At 38.2% G+C, this 23,746-nt stretch overlaps 2 protein-coding genes across 2 annotated transcripts; both read left to right on the forward strand.

The window, feature by feature from the left end:
• Nucleotides 1-268: 268 nt before the first annotated feature.
• On the forward strand, nucleotides 269-11,111 carry Smp_000220 (hypothetical protein; the record flags this gene model as incomplete). The annotated part of the gene is made up of 4 exons (XM_018791429.1): nucleotides 269-314; nucleotides 3,234-3,459; nucleotides 10,013-10,631; nucleotides 11,064-11,111. The coding sequence occupies 4 exons, from the start codon at nucleotides 269-271 to the stop codon at nucleotides 11,109-11,111; spliced, it is 939 nt and encodes a 312-aa protein (XP_018645376.1).
• Nucleotides 11,112-12,654: 1,543 nt separating this feature from the next.
• On the forward strand, nucleotides 12,655-20,734 carry Smp_000210 (hypothetical protein; the record flags this gene model as incomplete). The annotated part of the gene is made up of 3 exons (XM_018791430.1): nucleotides 12,655-12,699; nucleotides 14,114-14,185; nucleotides 20,669-20,734. The coding sequence occupies 3 exons, from the start codon at nucleotides 12,655-12,657 to the stop codon at nucleotides 20,732-20,734; spliced, it is 183 nt and encodes a 60-aa protein (XP_018645377.1).
• Between the last annotated feature and the right edge of the window lie 3,012 nt (nucleotides 20,735-23,746).

Here is a 23,746-nt window from a genome sequence, read left to right on the forward strand (position 1 = left end):
TACTAACTGCGTGACATTTTCATTTGACCAATAGATCAGCTCCACCTTCGTTCCACTTCACTCTGTGAACTGTTTAGCCAGTATCAGTCTATTTGTTCCACATTTGGGCTTCAATATTCAATCATTAACAGTTTCGTTTTAGCAATTGAAGGGTTTTGTTTGATTGGTGAGGATTACTGAATAGAGAGTTAATGACTTTTTTTAAGACATCAAAATAGGCACTTAATACAAGAAACTGCAGAAAAACGAGGAGAGAATCAGTGTTGAAATGGATTATAAGGATGTTTATGGCAGGGAGCGATTCGTTAACAAATGTAACCTTTAAAATTTGGGTGTGATATAAATTTATGTTAATATCGGATAGAATTTAATTTCAAAAGCATTTCTTTAGTATTTAGAGAAATAAAAGAGGATATCTGAAATGAAGAGTAGATTACGCTGCTTTACTTCAGTTCTTTCTTGGAAAATTACGAAACAAGTTAAAAACTGTAATTAAGATGGAGGCCAACTGTTACGAGGAGGTTTTCGGTGATTGATCAGATTAAAGTTTCAATCAGTGAATAGAATGCTAATCGATAGACCAACTCAATAATATTATGCAACCGAGTGATAGACACTCACAAGACTGCATTATTATACTAAACCACTGAATGGTTAGGAACCACAGACAATATCACTTAACCAGGTGAATACGTTTTCCATGCACTAAAATAACATGCATACATACATAATATGAACATGATAAAATATCAAGCTGACGATTGAAGGAAATCAGCTTGTAGATCACTAATTCTCTCATCAATTAAGACCTGACTCTTAGACCAAATCTTTAAGCATCGTATCACCAACATTAAGCAAAACTGACAAATTGATGTAAATAATAGTCATGTATTACTTAATGTTTCCAACTTGGAAACAGGAAGAGTTTATTAAGTAAGTATTCAATTATTTTCTCATGTTTTGAGCAGTCTGTATAGTTTTCCAAAAATGAACCAATCCAATTATTAACGTATTTGTCAGAAATTTCAATCATTAAAACAAGGGACTAACGTTTTTTTTTTGAGTATCAATAAAATGTGACAATTTGCCGTTTGTCCAACTGATTCTTAAAACTTACAATCGATAGCTAGTCAGTTCTTAATACCCTCAAGAAGTACCCTTAGGTTGCGTGAACAAAGTAGACGTCAGATGATAGATGTAGATGTCAAAACTAGTGCATTGCGAAATGTGTCAAAATGTTGGTTGGGTATATGATTTCAGAGTGATAAATTGTTCGGTACTTAAATTATGTACAGAGACCGTATGCTTTTAAGTCATCGTGCTGATCATTTTCCACTAATATGATCTAGAGATTAAACGTTTGGAACGCACCTACCCTCACAAACTTCATGAGAATAACGTAGTATTCTTAAGAGGCTACGTACTGAAATCAGTAACGTTATAGATTATTCCGAGTATTCGATGACTTCTGCAAATCAATTTATTATTCTTCATTTTTCCTTGTATGAATTGTCCGGCAATCCGTTCTTACAAATTTGCTTACTTTTTGAACAATTTTCGAGGCTATTCTGTTATTCTAGATAACTTGACAGATGATCAAGTTGTCAAAAGCTATATTATTTCATGAGGAAGAATTTCAGCTCAGTTATGAATGCTTTTGGTGACATATTGTTCTCTAAGCTAAATGACTGGACACTTTTGTTGATACTGTCAAAGGATAATAGAAACCATGAGAGCTGATGAATCAGTAAGAAGTCATTTAAACAGGAAAAATACCTGGGCAGGACAGTACACACATTTCCTTAGCTTTGTACCTCTACATTGCAAAAGAAACATGATCAAAACTTAGTTATTGAATACACACTATATGTTCTACGGATATAGTTGAAAAAGAGCTAAACGCCTTGCGTAATACACTTGGGAAGAACGGATACCCTATAAATTTTACAAACAAATATATGATCATGAAGGTTAGAATAGGCGAAATAAAAACGGTAAAAAAACCTTGTTCATGTGCTTACAATTTAGACGGGATGCAACTAGCGTAATCTTAATCCAAAGATTACGCAGTACAATATAAAAATCATTGAACGCTGGAGAACTACGACTGTTTTCTACGCTCCCAATGTTGACACCGAGGCTAAAAGATGAATTACCTAGAATAACCACCTGATTTTATATTTCTCAGTTCGACCGCCCTTGTGGAGCAGGTTATATTGGTCAAAGTTCTAGGAATTTACATTTTCGTGCTCGCGAACACCTTCCAATGTGGTCAACTAAAGGTCTAGTAAAGAAAGTGAGTAGTTGAATGTTGACCCACTTACTTCAAACTGGTCATAGTGCCAGTATATGCCATGCTTTTTCAATTATTTATCGTTTTTGTAATTTTTTGCCAAGCCTTGTCAGACTCAAAGTCCTTCAAACGACGGAAGCAGTAGACATCCGGATTAAGAAATTGAAGCTATGTATACGAAACAAATATCTTCAACTTCTTTCCTTGCTCTGGACAACCTCAGGGCCAATTAATCAGTAGTAATGTTAGCCACTAAATGACCGGGGCGGATTGGACTCCACTGGTCAAGGCTTTTAGCTTACATCGACCCATGAATTCAACTATTAAAATCACTACAATCTCCACAAACACCCATCCTAATAAATATAATTGTCTCTTATCTTCATTCACATATCTTCGTGTTACTATTATTATTGGTTTAAGACCATTATTGGTCCTCTTAGTACGTGATTTATTCACTTCGCATTCATCCCACTTTCTTATGTCTTATTATTTTTTTACACATAGTCTTCGACTGGATATTTAAACGACTTTGTAATTGTAGTATTATTTCTCTCACCCCATCTGATTCATTTATTTTGATCATGAACCTCACAATTTCACTTAACATATAAGCTTATTCAAGTTAACATTCCTTATAAGTCATTTCAACATTAACAATCCTAAATTCAAATCATATAACTTTAAACAATACAATTTGCCCTAAACGTGGCCACTTTTCGGATTATTAATTTGTATATATAATTGTAGGACCTGAAGAGAATTTATTGAAAAGAATATTCTTCATTCATATATTAGTCTTTTAATAGAAAATAGTTGAAAGATAACTTGGATGAAGTTTATTTCAACATTATAAAATAATATTATGCAATTGTTTGGTTTAGTTTAGTTCATCATTTCAATTTATCAACACTTTTAAATTTCTTCTATACATAAACAGGCTCCTACGAACAAATGCCTAACAATACTCCTATATCATGCCGCAGTATGGTTTTTAATGCACATGAACCCTATCCTTTTGAAAATTCAATGCCTTATTCACAAAACAGTTCGATGTCAACGCGAGTTACTGACTCTACACTTAGTGGTAATGAGAATAAATCTACGCATAATCTCCGACATTCGGATCAACTATCTATTCAAAATTCCGGTTGTCTTACTCCAAAGTATGTTAACTTTCCTGATACCGACAATTTCAATTGTGATAGAACTTTTCAAACAACTGTAAGTAAATTTAGTTTTTAATAGTTTGGATCACCCTGTTGTTGATATTTTGATTGACTTTTTGATCAGTCTTGGTGAGTGGCTATCTGGACTCAGTAGCCAAGTGAACAGCACTTTGGCATTTAAGGCGAAAGGTACTGGATTTGAATCCCGGAGTGAACATCAACTCTGAGATGTTAGTACGTCCAGCCTATAATTCCCAAACAGGACGAAATGCGCATCATGGATTCTACTGCTAGCCACATTCCGTCTATTCTATATAAACTGTACGTGAATTTTTTTATAGCAAGGATCGCCAGTTATTATTAGCACAATACCTGGTTAAATGTTTCTATCTTGAAAGATTCTGCACTCAATCATGATTGTCTGTGCTTTAGTCACATGGCCGCGCGAATATATAGCCTCTGCCAGGGAAGTCCTACTCACTGCCTTCTCGTGGCGAGGGTGTTGTTTACGATAGTGAGAGGACGAAAAGCGAATATCCGGCGCTTTAACCGGGTTGGTGGACATGGAGGGTCCACCTAGGGGAGTTGGAAAACCCTGATTCCAAACCAATGGTGCACATGGGCTCCAGTATCCTGATGGAACGAATGGCGAATGAACCTGCTGTTGGTCACCGGCTACCATGGGACTGCATCTCCTCACGATGCTCCACTGCCTTGTGGATCAGACCTTTAGGTCAAAGGCTCGGGGTGTGGCCCCCTATGAAAACTACCTGCTTCAGTTTGGGCACCCGGGCAGTATCACAGCCCACACACAAATGACATGAAATGACTCACTACACTAAATACACTGCTCTCGTTCCTAATAGAAGAAAGACAATTTACATTATTATTATTATTACCATTATTATTATTGTTATTATTATTACTATTATTATTATTATTACTATTATTTACTACGTCGCTTTTTCACTCCCTTCATTCCCAAATTGTGTATCCTTCCTTTCCAACTTATGCAGTAGCTCGCCCATGGTGGAAACTCTGTTCTATCTAAACGATCTCCAGTCACTGCCTGGTTGAAAGTGAATGCTTCCACCGATTACGAATACTGAGGCAGTCTTTCTGAAACCACGTACGCCATTCAAGCTGGCTTCCTTCAACGTTCGCACACTAATGCAGATCGGACAACAGATGGGGCTGGCTATGTCTTCAGAAAGTCTCAATGTTGATGTTTGCTGTCTATCCGAGACCCGTATTCAAGACTCTAGTCAAGTACTACAAATTCGCTCTCCATCTGTCGCTTCGAAAAGCTTGTTTCACGTGCGCTTATCCGGGGACTCTGTGGCATCTTCGTCTGGTCTTGCAGGCGTTGGTGTTGCACTAAGCGCTAGGGCTGAGGCAGCACTAATCGATTGGATCCCCATTAACAGTCGGTTATGTGCTGTTAGATTAGAAAGTTCCATCAAAGTGAGAAGAAACCGGCGTGAGAAACTGTGTTTTTTTGTCATCTCCGCCTATGCCCCGACAGATTACAGCCCGGATGCAATCAAGGATGAGTTTTACCACCAGTTAACAGTTCTTCTCCAGAAAGCGCGTTCGACAGATATTGTAGTATTAGCCGGAGACTTGAATGCTCAGGTCGGGCGTCTAGGCACAGAAGAGAGTCGTTTAGGTGGCCGATGGGGACTTGTTGGTCGCAGGACAGATAACGGGGACCGTTTGTTGCAACTGTGCACAGACCACAACCTGTTTCTGGCTAGCACTAACTTCTGGCACAGTCATCGCCGGTGTGCCACCTGGCGTCCTCCCTCTGCATCTCAAGCCTGGACTCAGATTGATCACATCGCGATCAGCTACCGCTGGCGTGGTTGTGTACAAGACTGCCGCTCCTTTTGGAGTACCTATCTGGAGTCTGATCATGCCCTGGTCTGCGCCAATCTCACCTTACTTTTCAGTGGCCGAAAGATTGACCACCACCAACGGATCGATGTTAGTAAACTGGCTGCAACTTCTATTGCAAGTAAGTATCGAGCGGAGCTAGCTTCTAGACTAGCTACCATCCCATGGAAAAGTATAGATGAGCATTGGTTGCTTCTTCACGACGCCATGAAAATGGCGAGTAAAGCCGCTTGCGGCTTCGCGAAACGTCCCGCTTATAAGCATTGGGTTTCTTCTGGCTCCTTACAACTGATGGAAACCCGTCGGTCTACTCCGGGTGACCGTGAGTATAACCACAAACGAAGGCTGTTACGTAGTGAAATCGGGCAAAGCTTGCGTAAGGACCGAGAAGCCTGGTGGTCGGAGCGTGCTAATGAGATGGAAGCAGCAACTACATCTGGTAACTGCCGGAAGCTCTTCCAACTCATCCGAGCCACTGGCAGCAAGAAGTCTGGTGTGAGTGAAACAATCTACGAGGATGACGGGATGCCAATCACTAACATCTCTCGACGTCTTGGACGATGGGCGGAATTTTTCGAAGGGCAGTTCAACTGGCCTGCTGCTCCGGCAACATCAACCAGCTTGTCCTGCCCCCCATGGCCGGTGACGACTGATCCACCAAACGAGGCGGAAGTCCACAAGGAACTCCAACTCTTGAAGCGCTACAAATCACCTGGCCCAGATGACTTACCTCCGGCTCTTTTTAAAGATGGTGGTGACTTTCTGGCTAAGGAAGTGACGGTGTTGTTTGCAAAGGTTTGGGAGCAAGAAAGTGTTCCAACATCATGGAATGAGTCAATAGTCGTCCCTATCTTTAAAAAGGGCTCACGTTGTTCCTGTAACAACTACCGGGGGATAAGTCTACTTCCGATTGCGTCCAAACTATTGGCTTCTGTCATTCTTCGTAGGTTGTTTAAAACCCGAGAACGATTGACTCGCGAGGAGCAGGCTGGTTTTCGTTCTGGTCGAGGATGCATTGATCACATCTTCACCCTCCGCCAAATGTTAGAACACCGTCATACTTATCGCAGGCCAACAATCGTAGTGTTTCTTGATATCAGGGCGGCCTTCGATTCGTTGGACAGGACTGTTCTCTGGAATTGTCTATTGAAGAAGGGTGTGCCTGAGAAGTTCATTAACATCTTAAAGGCCCTGTATACGAACACCTCAGGCAGAGTGAGGGCATACAACCACCTTTCTCCCTTGTTCCATTCGAGCAGTGGGGTTAGGCAGGGTTGCCCGATCTCACCATTCCTCTTCAACTTTGCCATCGACGACATCCTGGAAACAGCTCTGATGGAGGTAAGTAATGGCGGTGTGGATATGTTGCCTGGAGAACGACTTCTCGACCTTGAGTATGCGGATGATATTGTCTTACTGTGCGATAATGCCCAAGGCATGCAATCCGCACTTAATCAGTTGGAAATCAGTGTCCGCATGTACAGCATGTGCTTTGCACCCTCCAAGTGCAAGGCACTCCTACAAGACTGGCAGGATTCTCATCCTGTACTCACCCTGGATGGTGAGCAGATTGAAGAAGTTGAGAAGTTCGTGTATCTAGGTAGCTATATAAGTGCTGGTGGTGGCGTGAGTGATGAGATTGATGCACGTATAAGGAAAGCCAGAGCGGCTTATGCCAATCTGGGCCATCTTTGGCGCCTTCGTGATGTTAGTCTGGCTGTAAAAGGTCGGATCTGCAGCGCGTCGGTGAGAGTAGTTTTGCTCTATGCTTGTGAAACCTGGCCTCTCCGAGTTGAGAATGTTAGACGACTCTCTGTGTTCGATCATCATTGTCTCCGAAGGATTGCTGACATCCAGTGGTAACACCATGTTAGTAATGCAGAGGTTCGACATCGTGTGTTCGGGCGCAGAGACGATAATTCAATTGGTGTCACCATCTTGAAACACCGACTTCAGTGGCTTGGACATGTTTTACGAATGTCGTCCCAGAGACTTCCACGCCGTGCATTATTTGCCGACTCTGGGACTGGTTGGAAAAAGCGGAGAGGAGGTCAGTGTATGACATGGTGTCGTGGCATGAAAGAAAGCTGCAAAGGGCTAGCTTCTGTTGGTCCTTCACGACTCCCTGGCTGGGGTCCGAGAGATGGTGCAACACAGTGGCTAGAGACGTTATCAGATATGGCTCAGAATAGAAGCCAGTGGCGATCCTGCTGCAACCTTCTTTTACTTTCTACATAAAGAGTGGTTCTAACTTTCTTAACTGAAAGAGTCTTCTGGTTGTACATTTCAGTCCGCCTTATCTTTTCATCCCTTCTCTTCCTACTTTCATTATTTCGTGTGGCGCATATGTATCTGGTGCCCTTTTGTACCAATATATATGTGTTTAAATAAATAAATAAATAAAGTGAGAAAATATATTTTGTTTCATCTGCATTTAAATGACTCCAAGTAATTTGTTATGTTAACCGATTGTGAAACACTGTGTATATCTTTGGGTTTTGTACGGTTATATCGTACATAAAGTGATATTTACTCTGTCAATTTCCATTTGATAAGGAATATCAGTGTTTTGAACACCTCATCAACTTATATGAACAACGGTCGGTTATTTAGAAAGGCAATAATGACTTACTTATGAATCCATTGCCTTTCAACCATGTTGATCAATGTTCTTGAACCCTCGTAAACAGAACGCGTATTGAACGGCCAAGATGCCTAGCTTCCTAGAAGCCCAATGATGACTAGTGTAGATGCAAGTTAGTGGAAATTCAAAGGCGCCCAGACCAAAACGTCAGTTCATAAAGTCATTGATTGTTGGGCTGAACTATGTAAGTAGGTACCGACTGCCTGATCGGGGTTTGCTCAATTGTGATAGCCGCGAACGTTTTTTTTTTTTTCAAATTTCATCTACGCCTAATCTTTTCTATGACCATTGATAGTGTTATTAATCATACTGTAGTGAACAAGAACACGGGTGGGGACAATCGAATGTATTTGACATGCAAATTACAGACTGTCACTAAAATCTGACAACCATACATTAAACAGTTGATTTGCAAAATAACAATCAATTGTCTCAATCTTGACTGTTCCTTCTGCAAATATCAGTCCATTTCTGATTTCATTGTTCATGCATTTTCATACCGATTGCGTCCAGTTCCGGTTCTTTCCTTATCAATCTTCTAGTGAAATACATTCTATACCTGACCATCACCATATACTACTTATGTGGATATAAGTAACCCACACTACAATACTACTATGCCTTTCATTGCGATGTGATATGGCAATTTGAAACAATACATATACGCGCCAGGTTCACTCGTACGTATGATTGATTGACATTGAAATAATCGAATTCGAGAGCTTGATTTTTTACAGAACATAGGCTGATTAGAAGACACTAACGTCGAAGTTGATTTAATTTACGAGAATCCTCTTGTATTTTGTTTGTATCACATACAAAGTTTGGTACCATTGGGGCACCAAAAATGCGCTTCACAAATAATTTGATAGTGCTGTGATGAGATGGTGGTTGGAGGTGGTCAACAGGAAACTCTGGAGCCGGGTTTCGTGCTACTTGGCACTCATCAGCAAGGTATACCTGTAATCTGGAGGGAACTTATACCCCCTGATGGGTTCGATCCCGTGTCACACAGCTTCACAGTCAGAGGCATTACCACTGAGCTATTCTGGCCGCGACTGACCTCCTGTAGAACTGTGATGTATTTACAATTGATCGATCACTGGGTGGTGATCAATATCATGTATGTCAGGTCGTTCTTCATGCAGATCAAATCCTATTGATAATGCTTGAAGAAAAGGAGGACGGAAGTATCATATAATTAATAAATAGAAAAAGAAGAATATTGTTACATATGATAAGTAGTTTAGTTAGAAAGTAAAGTCAAGAAGTACCCTTTTCAGCTAAATGAGTCCATTTCATTTTTATGAAGAACGTAGTAGAAAATTACAGCAAAATTGGTAGTAGCTTGTATTTTGACTCGTATCTAATAGTCTCAAACCACTGAGTTCCAGCATCTTACGAAACCTATGCATGGAGTCGTGATCCACTGATAAAGGTTATCAATTGTTTTTTTATTTATGCTCTATATTGTTAACGAATCTTTGTGGATATTCATTTCCGGTAAATATTTTTACATGGGAGTTAATTCTTCGTGCATACTTATCAGGACCACATGTTCGACGAATTGTTATGATAAAAGACACAATTAAATTCTCTCCACTAATAAGGGACCAGTTTTAGAAATTTTCTAATTGGTTCTCTGGTCATTTTAGTATTAATTATATGAGTGTTTAATCTGTTTTCCACGTCAAGAATAAATTATGTGACCAACTGACGAGTCCATATTACGACCAATGTGGATGATTTGATATTTTAAACCCTTAACTTCAGGTTAATAATTTTCTTGGGTAAAACACCATCCCAACTACAGTTTTTATAATGTCTGTCTACTTTTATCTTGACGTGTAAATCACATATGTTAGGGAAGTCTTTTGTTTTCAAATGATTTTTTAATCGAGTATATGTATAATAATATGTATAATCTCCTTTGTTGTATTTTTCGTAGCAACAACCAGTTAGCAAACGTTGGCCTGCTCATGAACAACAACATTTATTTAATCCTCATAGTGCATGTCCTTCGTCAAACTATACTCCTAATCTGCAAATGACATCCCCAATGTATCCAGTTAGGCAACCATCCATACATTCCATTTCACGTGTTAAATCAGAAGATTCCAATTCGTGTATAAATTCATCAAATCGTATGCAAAACCATGGATCTTATTTTTCAAATCAGCCTCCTTCAGCTTCACAATATTTCCCAAATTCTGTTTGTTATACACAATCACGTCCAAGTCAATTTTTTTCACCTCATTCCCAGTATACACCATCTCAATCTGTTTATCGTGACATGTCACAAAACGAAAACTACGTGATTGGTGATAGGCGTTATTCCACTTCACAATCCAATTCAACTATCCAAGCAAATATCAGACATTCAAATATGGGAACTATTGGGAATTGGTCTGTAGACAAAAATTCATTTTATTCAGGAAATCAACAAGACACTATAATTCCACAAGGAATCAACAATTCTAATGTAGTTGGATATTCAACAGAATCTAATGCAGCTAATATTGATCAACATCCAGATAGCTGTCAACAATTTGTACCCAATCCACAAAATTCACATTTCATTTCAAACTCAGTGGATCATGTGAACTCATCGTTGGATAACCCATCGTCTGTGAGTAGTTTTCCTTTATATTGTTTTTGTTTGGTTAACTCCATTATGTCCACTAGGGATTACAGTTTAAATTGATATAATGTATCTTCTGCGTCCCAGTGATTAAATCATTCCACCTGTGAATGTCAATCATAGATTCACACCTACCCTAGCATATTCAGTTTGGGCAACCAGTAATCTTCTCCAGCTTTTTTGTACAGTGAATATAGCTTCATACTAGCTACTGAGTTCTTATTATTTTTTAAATATTTCTCCTACTAGTTAATTTTATGTGATTTCTCTACTTATTTTGTTGGTTCAAAATTATACACGCGTTTACAAGTTTCGAAGCTTGCTTTGTGTTTCCCAAATTTTGATGTGATTAGTCACAAAAGTAATTGTTGCTCACAGACCACTGTATATATGTATATATTGAATGATTTCATAATGGAGGGTGTCGAAAGCTACTGTCTGAATGAAAACATGGGATCTATGACTTAATCATATTTTTTTTTATTATCATCATTGTGACGATTATTACCATTAGGTGTAATATTCTAGGTCAACCTTACCTTATACAGTACATACTATATGGCTAACAAATTACTTCATTAGGTGGTGAGCGGACGTCAAAATTAATATTTTAAAGTCTTTTAAAATATCTTTCCATGTTTATTTTGTGTTAGAAAGCATCTGTCTCCCGGTATCAGCTCACTGAGAGATTACGTCAATAATTCTGTCTCGTGGATAGCCATCACTTGGTCGCTTCGCAATATTGCATACCGCCTACTGATCCTCACTTTTACTTTCATTTTAACAATCGGATGTTCGGCCATCAAATTATAAAATCCTAATCCACGACTGCATAACCTTGTTGTGCTTCGTTACAGTGACAAAGGCCAAGTTCCTGTCACCTGAATTGCTTGCCACTTCTTTCCAATGAATAAAATCCCATCACTATTTTGAAACACCGACTTCGATGGCTTGGGCATGTCTTACGAATGTCGTTTCAAAGAATTACACGTCGTGCATTATTTGCCGACGCTGGGACCGGTTGGAAAAAGCGGAGAGGTGGTAAGTGTATGACATGGTGTCGTGGTATTAAAGAATGCTGTACGAGACTGGCTTCTGTTGGTCCTTCACGACTCCCTGGTTGAGGTCCGAGAGATGGTGCAACACAGTGGCTAGAGACGTCATCAGATATGGTTCAGAATAAAGACCAGTGGCGATCCTGCAGTAACTTTTACTTTCTTCATAGGAAATGAACGTAACTTCTTTAGCTAAAAGAATTTCTGGTTGTAGTTTTGCTGACTGAACTGTTTTTCCTGTTGTCATTATTATCATCTCACTCTCATACACTAATTTCCATTCGTTGTTGTTCTTTTCATTAATCGCACTTACATCTCTTCACAACCTTATTGTTATTGTGTGGCGCATATGTATTTGGTGCTCCCTTGTACAAATGTTTTTTGTTCAAATAAATAATAAGTACATCAATCCATGACTTAAGCGTAGAAGTTTACGATTAATCTATATGTCGGGTAATTGAATAATTTATGAACCAGATTATTCGTGGTTTTACATCATTCAACTAGGTTAAATTTCTCATTTTTTAGATGCCTTACAGTAGTAAGCGGAATTTGTGTAATCGATAGTCTGATAGTGATGCAAACCCTTACCGGTCAATAAAAATTAATGCACTTGCGACAAAACATGTTCGATGACTTGTGCACATGACTTTATGTCATTATTTCAAATTTAACCATCTTATGAACAGCAGTGTAGTATCTCCATTCCTCTGAGCAAATCTTAGGTAAACGTTCAATACACCCTACTCTACCCAGTATCTAATTAGTAAAATATGGTTTTGAATTTGCTAATTTCTGTTGAAGCGGTGGCTCAGTGGTCATAACGTTCAACTTTTGGTCACTAAGTTGCAAGTTAGATTTCCTCTCCACATACTTGTTCATTGTTAATCTTATGACAAGAAGGCTAACACAAACTATGAAATTCTATTCGTCTTAAGTAATAACTACCAAACAACATGGCTCTGATCAATCTCTCAAATGTTGGTTATACATGTATAGCTGTAGGTAGATGATATTTCTTCATGTTACAAGTTAATTTACTATTTGCTTTTCTTTTGATTCTTTTATCTTGTCACAGGGACCACTATGTGAATAGTGTGCTGCGGAAAACACAAATATCGTGATCTGAAGATACTTTTTGTTCTTTATCACTTACTACGACTGTGTTAACTTGTTAAGACAATACAATAATCTATATGCCGTATCGTAATCAGAAAAATGATTCCCCTACTGAATGATTATCCACATTCTTAAAATTTGACAATAGTTATTTTTAAATTCAGCATATGCAACACATTTCATCAAGTATATATATATATATCCCTTTCGTTTTGTATCAGTTTTCTTTTGATCTACTTGTTATTCCTAGAGTAAAATGTATTTCATATTTTTTACAAATCAGTCTATTTGTTTGATAGTGAAAACTAGAAAACTTTCTATTTTATTTTTTTTTAAAAAACAAGAATAGAATGTTTATTTCCAATCTGATGTCGATAATATGTTCATTCACTGTTCTCTCTGCTATCCTCTTCAACTTAACGTCACCTTTATTGATAACAATAAACAAGTGCCTATTCTCCCCTTTATATATATATATATATATATATATATATATATATATATATTCTGTTATTTGTTTGTTTATTCTGGTGTGAAGTTGTGTATTAAAGTTCGTACAGCTTACACTACTGATTAATTTCTTTTGTATACATGTTAACCAATTTTTTTTCTTGAAGGCATTATATGCCCATGTAATATTTTATCCATTGAACGATTATGTTTACTCTCCCGTGCAATTACTATCATTTTAGTATTGCACGTAATTGTGTCTGTATGTGTTCAATTAATATCATTCCATTCATTGATGTTTCTTTACTTGAGAGAATGCCACATTTGAGTTTTGTGTGTATTTATCTTGATTCTACACATCTAATTTATTTTACACTCTTGTTGTTTACCAAGAGGATTTCAATTTTCTACCAATAATTAAGGTTTTCTTTTATAGATTTATGTTGGTGATGTTAAATGTGTATAATCCTACTGTTTTGTTAACTACTATCGTTAGTTATTTATTACACTGTCTATTGTATTATTGTTATAAATTACTTAACAGTAATAATGATAATATTTATGTCAATTTTTTCTTTTGATTTTTCATTTATTCTGCTGTTGTGTATATTTTACATCTTTGAAAGAAGAAATAGTTAAGTTCACTTATTTCTTACCATATGTACACTTGTTCATTGTCCAATTCATTAGACTCTCTCTTTTTCACAGCAATGTATATTATTCTAATTTATCTCTTTTAAAAAGAAAATTATTTTTGTAATATAATTGTTATACTCTTCATAATCTTAGTTGTTGTTTGATTTTCTGAATGGTAACCATTTTGTTGTATTCCTATATATTTTTCAGCAAAACGAGGATAATAGTATTCTACCGAATGAAGAGTTCAAAAAAAATTTTCATTCTATCCACATATTGATTGTAAATTGATAATATATAGGTTATTTATCAACAGTTCGTTACGATTGCTCATGTTTTTTCTTAACTACTATGAATAGCCATATTCTTTATTTGTCATTATCTCTAGATTATTTTTTATTCTCTCAAGTGACCCCTCCTTTTCAATTGGGTCGTTTTTTTGCACGTTTATGTGTGTGTGTGTGTGCCCGTATGCGTGCTAGCGTATATACTGTCTTTCATTCTTTAACACCAATAAAAGGAGACTGTTTATTTACGTGATCATTAGTGCCTGGTTTTTGAAAAGTATGGACTGAACCTTTTTATTCATTATTGAAAAGGAGAAAGAATCAGATTAACCTGTCCACATGGTTATGATTAATTGTTTTTAAAACGTAAACGTTTCTTTGTCATTAACTTGTTCTGTGTATATAAACTTATATAGTGTGCACTAACAGTAGGCACAATATCTTTGTAATTGTTGTCGATCAGTCCACTACTGATGATCAAATATACTAATACATATTATTCATTACCAGTTTAACAAATACGTAATATTGTGCGTCTTTTGTTGTGAACTCAATCCTGAATTTATCTTTTGATTTGACTTTTTTACAATAAACAGTACGTCCTTATTGACACACACATATCTCAGCTGATTTTTTCCTAGTCATTCCATCTTCATCAGCGGTTACAAAGTGTCTCTTCTATCTTCTTACTTATAGTACTTACTACTAACATCGATGTTCTGTTTCATGCTGTTTGACTTTTAATGTTTTCTCGCACATACTGCTTATTTTTTTATATTGACTTCTTTTTGTCTGTACAATACCTATCGTATGATTCTTTTCACCTTGAGCGCCCGTTTATCTATCTTGGAACTTTATTGTTCAGTCGAGCTTCTATTTTCTCCATGAGGATCACTTTGGTTGTTTATCATCAAAATGAGAATCACCGGTGTTCCTTGATATGTTTTCCGCTCCTATTTCACATAATAGAACAGAATTTTCAAGGTTATATATATATATATCCTTGTTTATATTGTATCATATAATATGCCTTGATTTGTTTAAGTTCGTTTTCTAATGAAACTTATTATTACTACTTTTTTTTTACTGTAATGTACTCGATTCTTTCACCTATAGAATTCTAAACAAATAAAAGTAAACACACTGACAGACAATATCTTTCGTGTTGATCATTATCTATCATCTCTGTTCTTGACGTTTTTTAAGGTTTATATTTATGTATGCATGTATAAGTATTTTCTTTTTTCAAATAGAACTCAAACAATGTGAAGAACGAAAAACGCTTAGAATAAAGAGTTTTTTTGATGAATATGCTTTATTTTTTGCTTGTGATTTTATGTACTTTTAAGGGTATGATGTTGCTTGATCGTGTTGGTTCATTTTTCCTGGGTCATGTATTATTATCTCGTAGTTTTGTTGACGTGTGAAGTCTCTGTTTTCTGTTGGACTGTTTTATAGAATAACTCTAATTATTACTCCCGACCGTTGCTGCTACCTTGACGTGGTGGTCGGGCTTGCCTATCGTGATGATCCAATTGAGCTATGCTGGCTGGAACAATCGTTCCTCGAGGTCCTACCATGCCAGACAGGTCGGTTGAAGAGCGGTGAGACTAAAAGCAGCAAACCCAAGGTCCGAAGGCGAAGTCGTACTGCTGACTGTACAGAGGTGTGAAAGCAGTAAGGTGTTTCCTTCAGACAACCAGCATGACAGCGATGCTGCCTTCCCACAAGGAGGGGTGGGGTTAGAAAAGGTCGACCCTAAAAATGCACACCTCGCCTTATCCCACGGATATCCGTCTCCGGCGGTAAGGTTTTTTTGAAGAACGGAGCTAACACAAAAACTACCCACAAAAAGGTCGTGTGTGACCGACCTCAAGCAGTTGTCCCTTGGGCACTGCGGTCACGCTCTCAGGTCATTAAGACCACTTCTAACCCAATTTCCTTTTCAGGTACCTCTAGAAGAATCCTTCCACGGTGTGGGCAACCGGGAAGTGATAACTGCCCTCATACCTCTAACAACACTCAAGACCACTGTATTCATAATCAATCTCCTTCTTCAATTCCTACTACCTTGACTTTCAACACTAAACTTCCTCTCTCGGTTTCCTCCTCAAGTGTCACCATGGCCAACGATTCTAGTGCGCGAAACGCTGTCCCAGGTCTACTAAAACCTCGCTCCAAACTACACATTGGAGCCTTCAACGTACGTACTTTAAGTCAAATCGGTCAACAGGCCTCCTTAGCTAAAACCTTAGAGTCGCGTACCATTGATGTATGCTGTGTCTCCGAAACACGCATACAGGATCCTAGTGTGGTCATTCACTTGACCTCACCTCGCCAAAATGGACAGCCAACGAAATACACCCTCCGTGTATCTGGCGACCCGTTGGCTAGTTCTCGTGGACTTGCAGGTGTAGGTATAGCACTAAGTACAAGGGCAGAACAGGCACTATTAGAATGGATCCCCGTTAACAGTCGCCTGTGTGCTGTCCGGCTAAATGGCTCCGTAAGAACTCGGAAGGATAGGGACACACGTCGTTGCCTTTTCGTCGTTTCTGCCTACGCTCCCACTGACTGCAGCCATGATGAGGTGAAAGATGACTTTTACAGAAAGCTCTCTGAGCTTCTTCAGAAAGCTAAGCGCTCAGACATAGTAGTCGTAGCGGGTGACTTTAATGCCCAGGTAGGCAGCTTAAATCAAACAGAAAGACATCTAGGTGGGTGTTTTAGTATTCCGGCTCAACGAACCGATAATGGTGATCGTCTGTTGCAACTATGCTCAGACAATCGTTTATTTTTGGCAAGCACTAATTTTAAACATAAGGAGAGACATCGTCTAACATGGCGACCACCTGCACCAAACCAACGATGGACTCAAATAGACCATATTGTCATCAGTCATCGTTGGAGAGGCTCAATAGAAGATTGTCGCTCGTATTGGAATACTTGTTTAGACTCTGATCACGCTTTAATACGAGCACGCATTTGTCTGCGCCTCAATGGACGCAGGAAAAGTAAACTAAGAAGACCCGTTAGGATTGAACTGGAGGACGAGAAAGCCAAATGCGAATTCCAGAGACAACTGAGTTCACATCTAGGCAGTTCTGTAAACGAGACTGACCTAGATGCTGCTTGGAAAGGCATACGAACAGCTGTGGAAACAGCAGTAACATCTATTAGTCATTTAAACCATAGGGCTCCAAAAAACCAGTGGATTTCTTCTAAGTCTATTTCACTGATGGATTCGCGTAAACTCATACCATCAGGCTCTGAACATGACGAAGAGCGTAAACAAATTAGATCTAGGTTAACTAAAAGTCTAAGGAACGATCGTGAGCAGTGGTGGGCAACGAAAGCAAAAGAGATGGAAAAGGCAGCGGCTGTAGGCAACACCAGGCAACTATTCAGACTAATAAAAGAAACTGGAATTAAGAAGTCAAGTGTAAGTGAGACGATCTCGGAAAAAGATGGAACCCTTATCTGCTCTCTACCCAAACGTTTAGAACGATGGGCGGAACACTTTAAGGAGCAGTTTAGCTGGCCTTCAGCTACTGCACAACTACCCACTATTCCTAGAAAACCTGAATGGAACATTGAAGTAGGCCCCCCGACCCTACTTGAAGTTCAAAAGGCTATAGGTAATCTGAAACGAGGAAGAGCAGCTGGTCCTGATGGATTGGCTCCAGAGGTCTTTAAATATGGTGGTCCAATTTTAGCGATTAGGTTGACTAATATTCTGGCTAAAATCTGGGAGACGGATGTAATCCCATCCGACTGGTCACAATCACTGATTGTCCCAATATATAAAAAGGGGTCAAAATCATCCTGCGATAACCATAGAGGGATTAGTCTGACTAACATAGTATCTAAAATACTAGCCTCAATAATTATCAGGCGCCTAACTAAGACTCGTGAACTGCAAACACGAGAAAATCAGGCTGGCTTCAGACCTGGTCGTGGCTGTATCGACCACATATTCACCATTCGTCAAGTTTTAGAGCACAGACATGCTTATCGGCGTCCGACAATGATAGTTTTTCTTGACTTGAAAGCAGCATTTGACTCTGTAGACCGAGAGGTTCTGTGGCAGTGTCTGTCATTGAAAGGTGTACCTGAGAAGTACATAAACCTTGTGAAGGCTCTTTACTCGAACACTATTAGTCGAGTGAGAGCTTATGGCGAACTGTCATATGATTTTACAACCTCAAGTGGTGTCCGTCAAGGCTGTCCACTATCCCCCTTTTTGTTTAACTTCATTATAGACCTGTTGCTGCAAATGACACTCTCGTCGACTGAGTTTACAGGAATTGATCTCCTACCAGGGAGACCACTAAGCGACTTAGAATACGCAGATGACATAGTCCTGTTTGGTGAAGACGCTGACAAAATGCAGAGTCTTCTGTTGGAACTGAGTAATAATGCCAGGATGTTTGGGATGCGTTTCTCCCCATCCAAATGTAAATTGTTACTCCAGGACTGGCCTGCGTCAACACCTGAACTAAGGATAGGGAGTGAAGTTGTCGAACGCGTCGACAACTTCACTTATCTTGGAAGTCTGATCAGCCCTAATGGGTTGGTGTCTGACGAAATCTCAGCACGGATTCAAAAAGCTCGTTTGGCTTTTGCCAACTTACGTCACCTATGGCGAAGACGAGATATCCGTCTATCAATTAAGGGACGAGTATACTGCGCAGCAGTTCGCTCTGTTCTACTTTACGGCTGCGAAACATGGCCATTAAGAGTAGAAGATACTCGTAGGTTACTAGTATTTGACCACAGATGCCTTAGAAATATTGCTCGCATCTGCTGGGATCACCGAGTAAGTAATAGTGAGGTTAGACGCAGGGTATTAGGTAACGATGGTAAATCAGTTGATGAGGTGATAAATCTTCATCGACTGAGATGGTTGGGCCATGTGTTACGTATGCCTGAACACCGATTACCACGACGCTCTATGATGACTAGTATTGGGGACGGTTGGAAGAGAGTTAGGGGCGGCCAAACCAAAACATGGCATCAGTGTTTGAAGTCACTAACTTCTAGTCTGAGCCATGTTGGCAGATGCAGACTACCTGGTTGACTATCGTAATAAATGGTTGGAGACTCTAGGTGACATGGCTCAGAATCGATCACAATGGCGTAGGTGTATACACTCTTTATCTTCCCTTAAACCTTGAGATTAAAATTGCTTCATATCTCTCTTCCTTCCTGTACTATATCCTTATATACAACCTTTCCTTATATACTACCACCACTAAATTAATTACTTCTATGAATCCGGTGTTGATCTTGTTGTGCTAACGAGGTATGGCAACTTGGACCGATGCATATATGTGCCTGGTCCTACGTTGTAGCTGACTGACTGACTCTAATTATTACTGATGTATTGTGCAACTTGGGAAGATAGTTGTAATATTTTCAGTATCATAAGACTAATTCAATGTCAAGGGGTGTTCATTTGGGTTGCCCACTTTTATTTAACCTTGTTGTGGACTTTCTTTTAGAGATAATCCTCTCGTCGTCTGACTTTTCAGGAATCGATTCCTTATTATGGAAATCAATTGTTAACTTAGAATATGCAGATAACATAGTTCTGTTTGATAAGGATGCTGACAATATACTGAGTATTCTCCTCTCGTTTAGTGAAAATGTAAGCAATTTTGAGATGCCTTCCTCCCCCTCTAAATATTCAATGTGACTTTAGAACGAACTGGTCTGCGTCAACGCCTATACGATCTGTTTTACTCAGTTATAAAACACGGCCTTTAAAAATAGAAATTATTCGTAAACTATTGGTATTCGATTATACGCGTGTAATTATGAAATCAGACAGAGACTGTATAAAGATGGCAAACTAGTTGGCGAATGAATCATATCGACAGGGGCTTTCGGGAAATTTCTTCACTGGAACCTATTTTAATGGTACAAACTGAGTGGAAAACAAAAGTTTTGTACAGCGAATTCAGATAGGATTTTAAACCAGTCGACGGTGTCACTGTTTGATATTGATGACATCTATAAAACATTGGATAGTAATGGTTAGTTTGTTCAATACTTGATATATAGCAGGGAATTGGTGTTTTTTTGGCGCTATCTATCTAAAATGATACTCATTGGTGGCTACTTCTAACCTGTCTTTTATCCACTGATGTGGTAGGATACTGTGGAGGATGATTTGTGGTAGAATTTCTGGAGTGTGCTTTTAGTGACATGTAAAAAATAAGCTCTACGGGCAAACGTCAGCAAATTCTCTGAATTGTTAGGGTTTGACTTATGTTTACCGATCTATCATATTTGTATTCCTAAAATCCATACGAATCAATTTTTATTCGTCTAACCAACTACTCGATTCGGGAGTTATTTCTGTTCCAAAAAATAGGATAAATGTACATGAATTAGTCAGGAAACGTTTTTCACACTACAAGAGTACCGACACCATATAGTCTCATTTGACTTTTTGTATACCTTAATTCAACAGTCACGAATGAATACCAATCAACCGATCAAGAAACAGTTTCAGAGGGATGAGAAGTTGACTGATTAGTGACAATCCGTTTGCATTGTCTCGCATAATGTGAACAAATTAGCGTAAAGAAATCCTATAAGTTTAATCGCAATATAGAATATGAGATTCTATTAATCCCAATGTTTTGTACTGCTTAATTCTGTCCCCTTTATTTATTAAGATATGATCAGAGGTTCATTATTAACTCGGATATCGAACACTCCACTTTTTTATGTAAAATACCACATTAGATGTTACAGCTTTAGATGGGAAAAGTATTAGTCAAACGCGATAGTCCTGTGTTACAGATACTAACTGTATTTATCTTCTGGACTGAAACCGTGCTTTATCTTGGTAGGTTTTTTTTTACTAGGTTTTGTATAGAACTCCGAATGATAACTTCAATTCTGAGTCTTGAGAACTAAGGAATGCGATAGCATAGATGGAACTCGCCTTTTGGATTGGTGCTATTTTATAAGACGTTACATATCGGCGGCTGGCTTTAATCCGTGTCTACACTCACTAAACTAAAATGCTGAGAAGGATAAGTTGTGATCGGATATTTTAAGTTTATTTCGAGTATCTAGGCGTTTAGATTTGGTAGTCTGACAAGTTAATTTCACAGTGGGATCAGGTAGCGAAATTTCTCTTTTTATTATGGTTAAACGAAGCGTATGATGATGGTGTATTGTAACTGACTGTAAACTGGTACAGCCGATTGAGGATTACTCACAAATCCAGATTTGATACAGCGCGTTCAGGGGACACATAAGATCTTTAGTCACTAACACAGTTGTTTTACCTGGTAAAATTACACACCTAACGACCCCTAAATATATACCAATTTAGCGTAATGAAATGCGGTTTGGTAGTTTAATGGAAATAAAGTTTGAGTTCACTGAACTATTAAACTTAATGAATATCGATCTTCAAGTAGCGTCACTTATCAGACTTCCACGGAACACCTTTCATGCTCATCATTATTTCTAGCTCCAAAATAGATGTAGGAAGATATCTGAAAACATTCATTCCCCTATTTTGATGGCATATGCCGGAATCAAATCTGAAAGTAGACACAGAATATAGGTAGGTGTTCCATATTGTCTTGTGTTTGTATTGAATATCTGATTTTGTTCATCAACCAAGTGTTCTGCATATTACTGATTCAGTCAGCTGTTTAAATGCTCATAGCACCCGAAAAATGTACTGCAGGTTCGCAAATTTGCTTCATGTAAAAAAAGTTTGTTGGGTAATATTTGAGGACACTTATGACATGTATGCCTGAAATAAATCAATACCAGTGCCATAGATCCTCTCTTCTGAAACTATAGGCCCAAAATACCAACTAGACATGCCAGCCCGGTATTCAATCTTTTTCACATACATGCGTTCTCTTTGCCAAATTATGCCTTTTGACTGTCTGTCACACTATTATCTTCTGAGTTTTAAACCAATGAAAATGTACTTTAGAAAAGTGGGTAGACATTCAGGTCAACGAGTTCAACTGTGATGAAAGTCAGTAATCTGCATTGACATATACTTTAATTATTACTGAGACCAGTTTTATCTCAACACCACATGTTACAGGGAAGCAAATTTATGCTCTTTTGGTTTGCCTTGTTGTGTACTTCACTGGTGTACGTTTTCTGACCTTCAAGCTAATTAAATGGTCTAAAAAGCATAGGCCATATCTTCTACAAATCCATCATTAAAAGTAATTTAGTATCCTTATCCTTTCTAGAGGGAACCTACTGCTCCTTGATTATTTTTTTCTCGAAGAAGTAATACCTCAACATGTTTCTAAGGATATTGGGTGATTATTAATAAAATACCCCAGACCACTACTTGTCTTGTTAACTGAAATTTATCAAGCAGTATGATACGATTAAGGCTAACAAGTCACTTCTTTCTTAGCATCCTTCATATCTTTCTAGATTAGACATGTCAGTCTCCTTTTCATAATGGTTACATTTAGTTCACTCTGATGTGTTTTGTCTCGGAGAGAACTTGACGGCTAATCAACTTCCGTTGATTGTTAAGTTCTTGGCAGAAATACTCCAACTTACCACGAGTACTCAGTATTGCCTATAAGTTACATTATCATTACCAGCTTCAATGAAAAGCTAGACGTAAAACATGGTTCGAACAACAAATGAGATCGAAGAAAGGCTTAAATTAAAATAAAATCAGGATTTAGAGGATTATGAAAAATGGACGTAACTCTGTTAGTGGGACAAATCCTAGCCAATATCTTAAGCCGTACGTTAGATCTATTGCTGCTTAGGAGTCCGATACTAAAATGGGACGCCCGTCCGGTAGTTCCTCCGGGTTTTCAATGGTGGTCTAGCTAAGATCACTTCATGATTTACCCTATAGGAAATAAAAATGTTCACTTTTGAGTTCCTACTTAGCTCTTCATTTATTTTCCCTACTTTGTGACAACTGAATGTTTACTATTCGCGTGTGTGGTAACCAGACTGGGATTAGACAACTAGGTTTCTCTAAAAAGACTGGAACAGGATGCTGACTACTCGTGAACGTTTCATTAGTTTATGCAGTTTTGGTTGCGGCCAGGACTAACAGTGTCTCTCCAAAAATTCCATGTACTGGTTGTTTGAGACACTAGATTACAACAACAGTGCAATTGCATCCACCATAGATTTTCCTGTATTTTCAAGTTTCCGTTACAAATTTTCCTAGCTATTTGCTCTCTTCCGTGAGATTGAAAGAAATACATAGAAAATTGAAACAATACATTTATATATGGTTCTGTGTTTCTGTCTATTTGTTTCCATGCCTAAACTGCGTAGTTTACACTTCTCTCCGTAGCGTAGGATCAGGGATTTTGACACGAAGTACCATAAGGTATTCAAAATTTTAAATAATCCGAATTTTTCCAGTCGTTTTAGTTTGTAGTATATTTAGTTGGCTTGTCTAGTGTATCTAATTCTTCCACTGTTATATTTCAATTAGTCCATTGGAGTTTGTGAGTCTATATACTTCTGATACATCATCCGGTAGACTATTTGAAGTAAAAAAAAAAGTGAAGAT

Source organism: Schistosoma mansoni (assembly GCF_000237925.1).
Source record: "Schistosoma mansoni, WGS project CABG00000000 data, chromosome 3 unplaced supercontig 0044, strain Puerto Rico, whole genome shotgun sequence".
Taxonomy (NCBI): domain Eukaryota; kingdom Metazoa; phylum Platyhelminthes; class Trematoda; order Strigeidida; family Schistosomatidae; genus Schistosoma; species Schistosoma mansoni.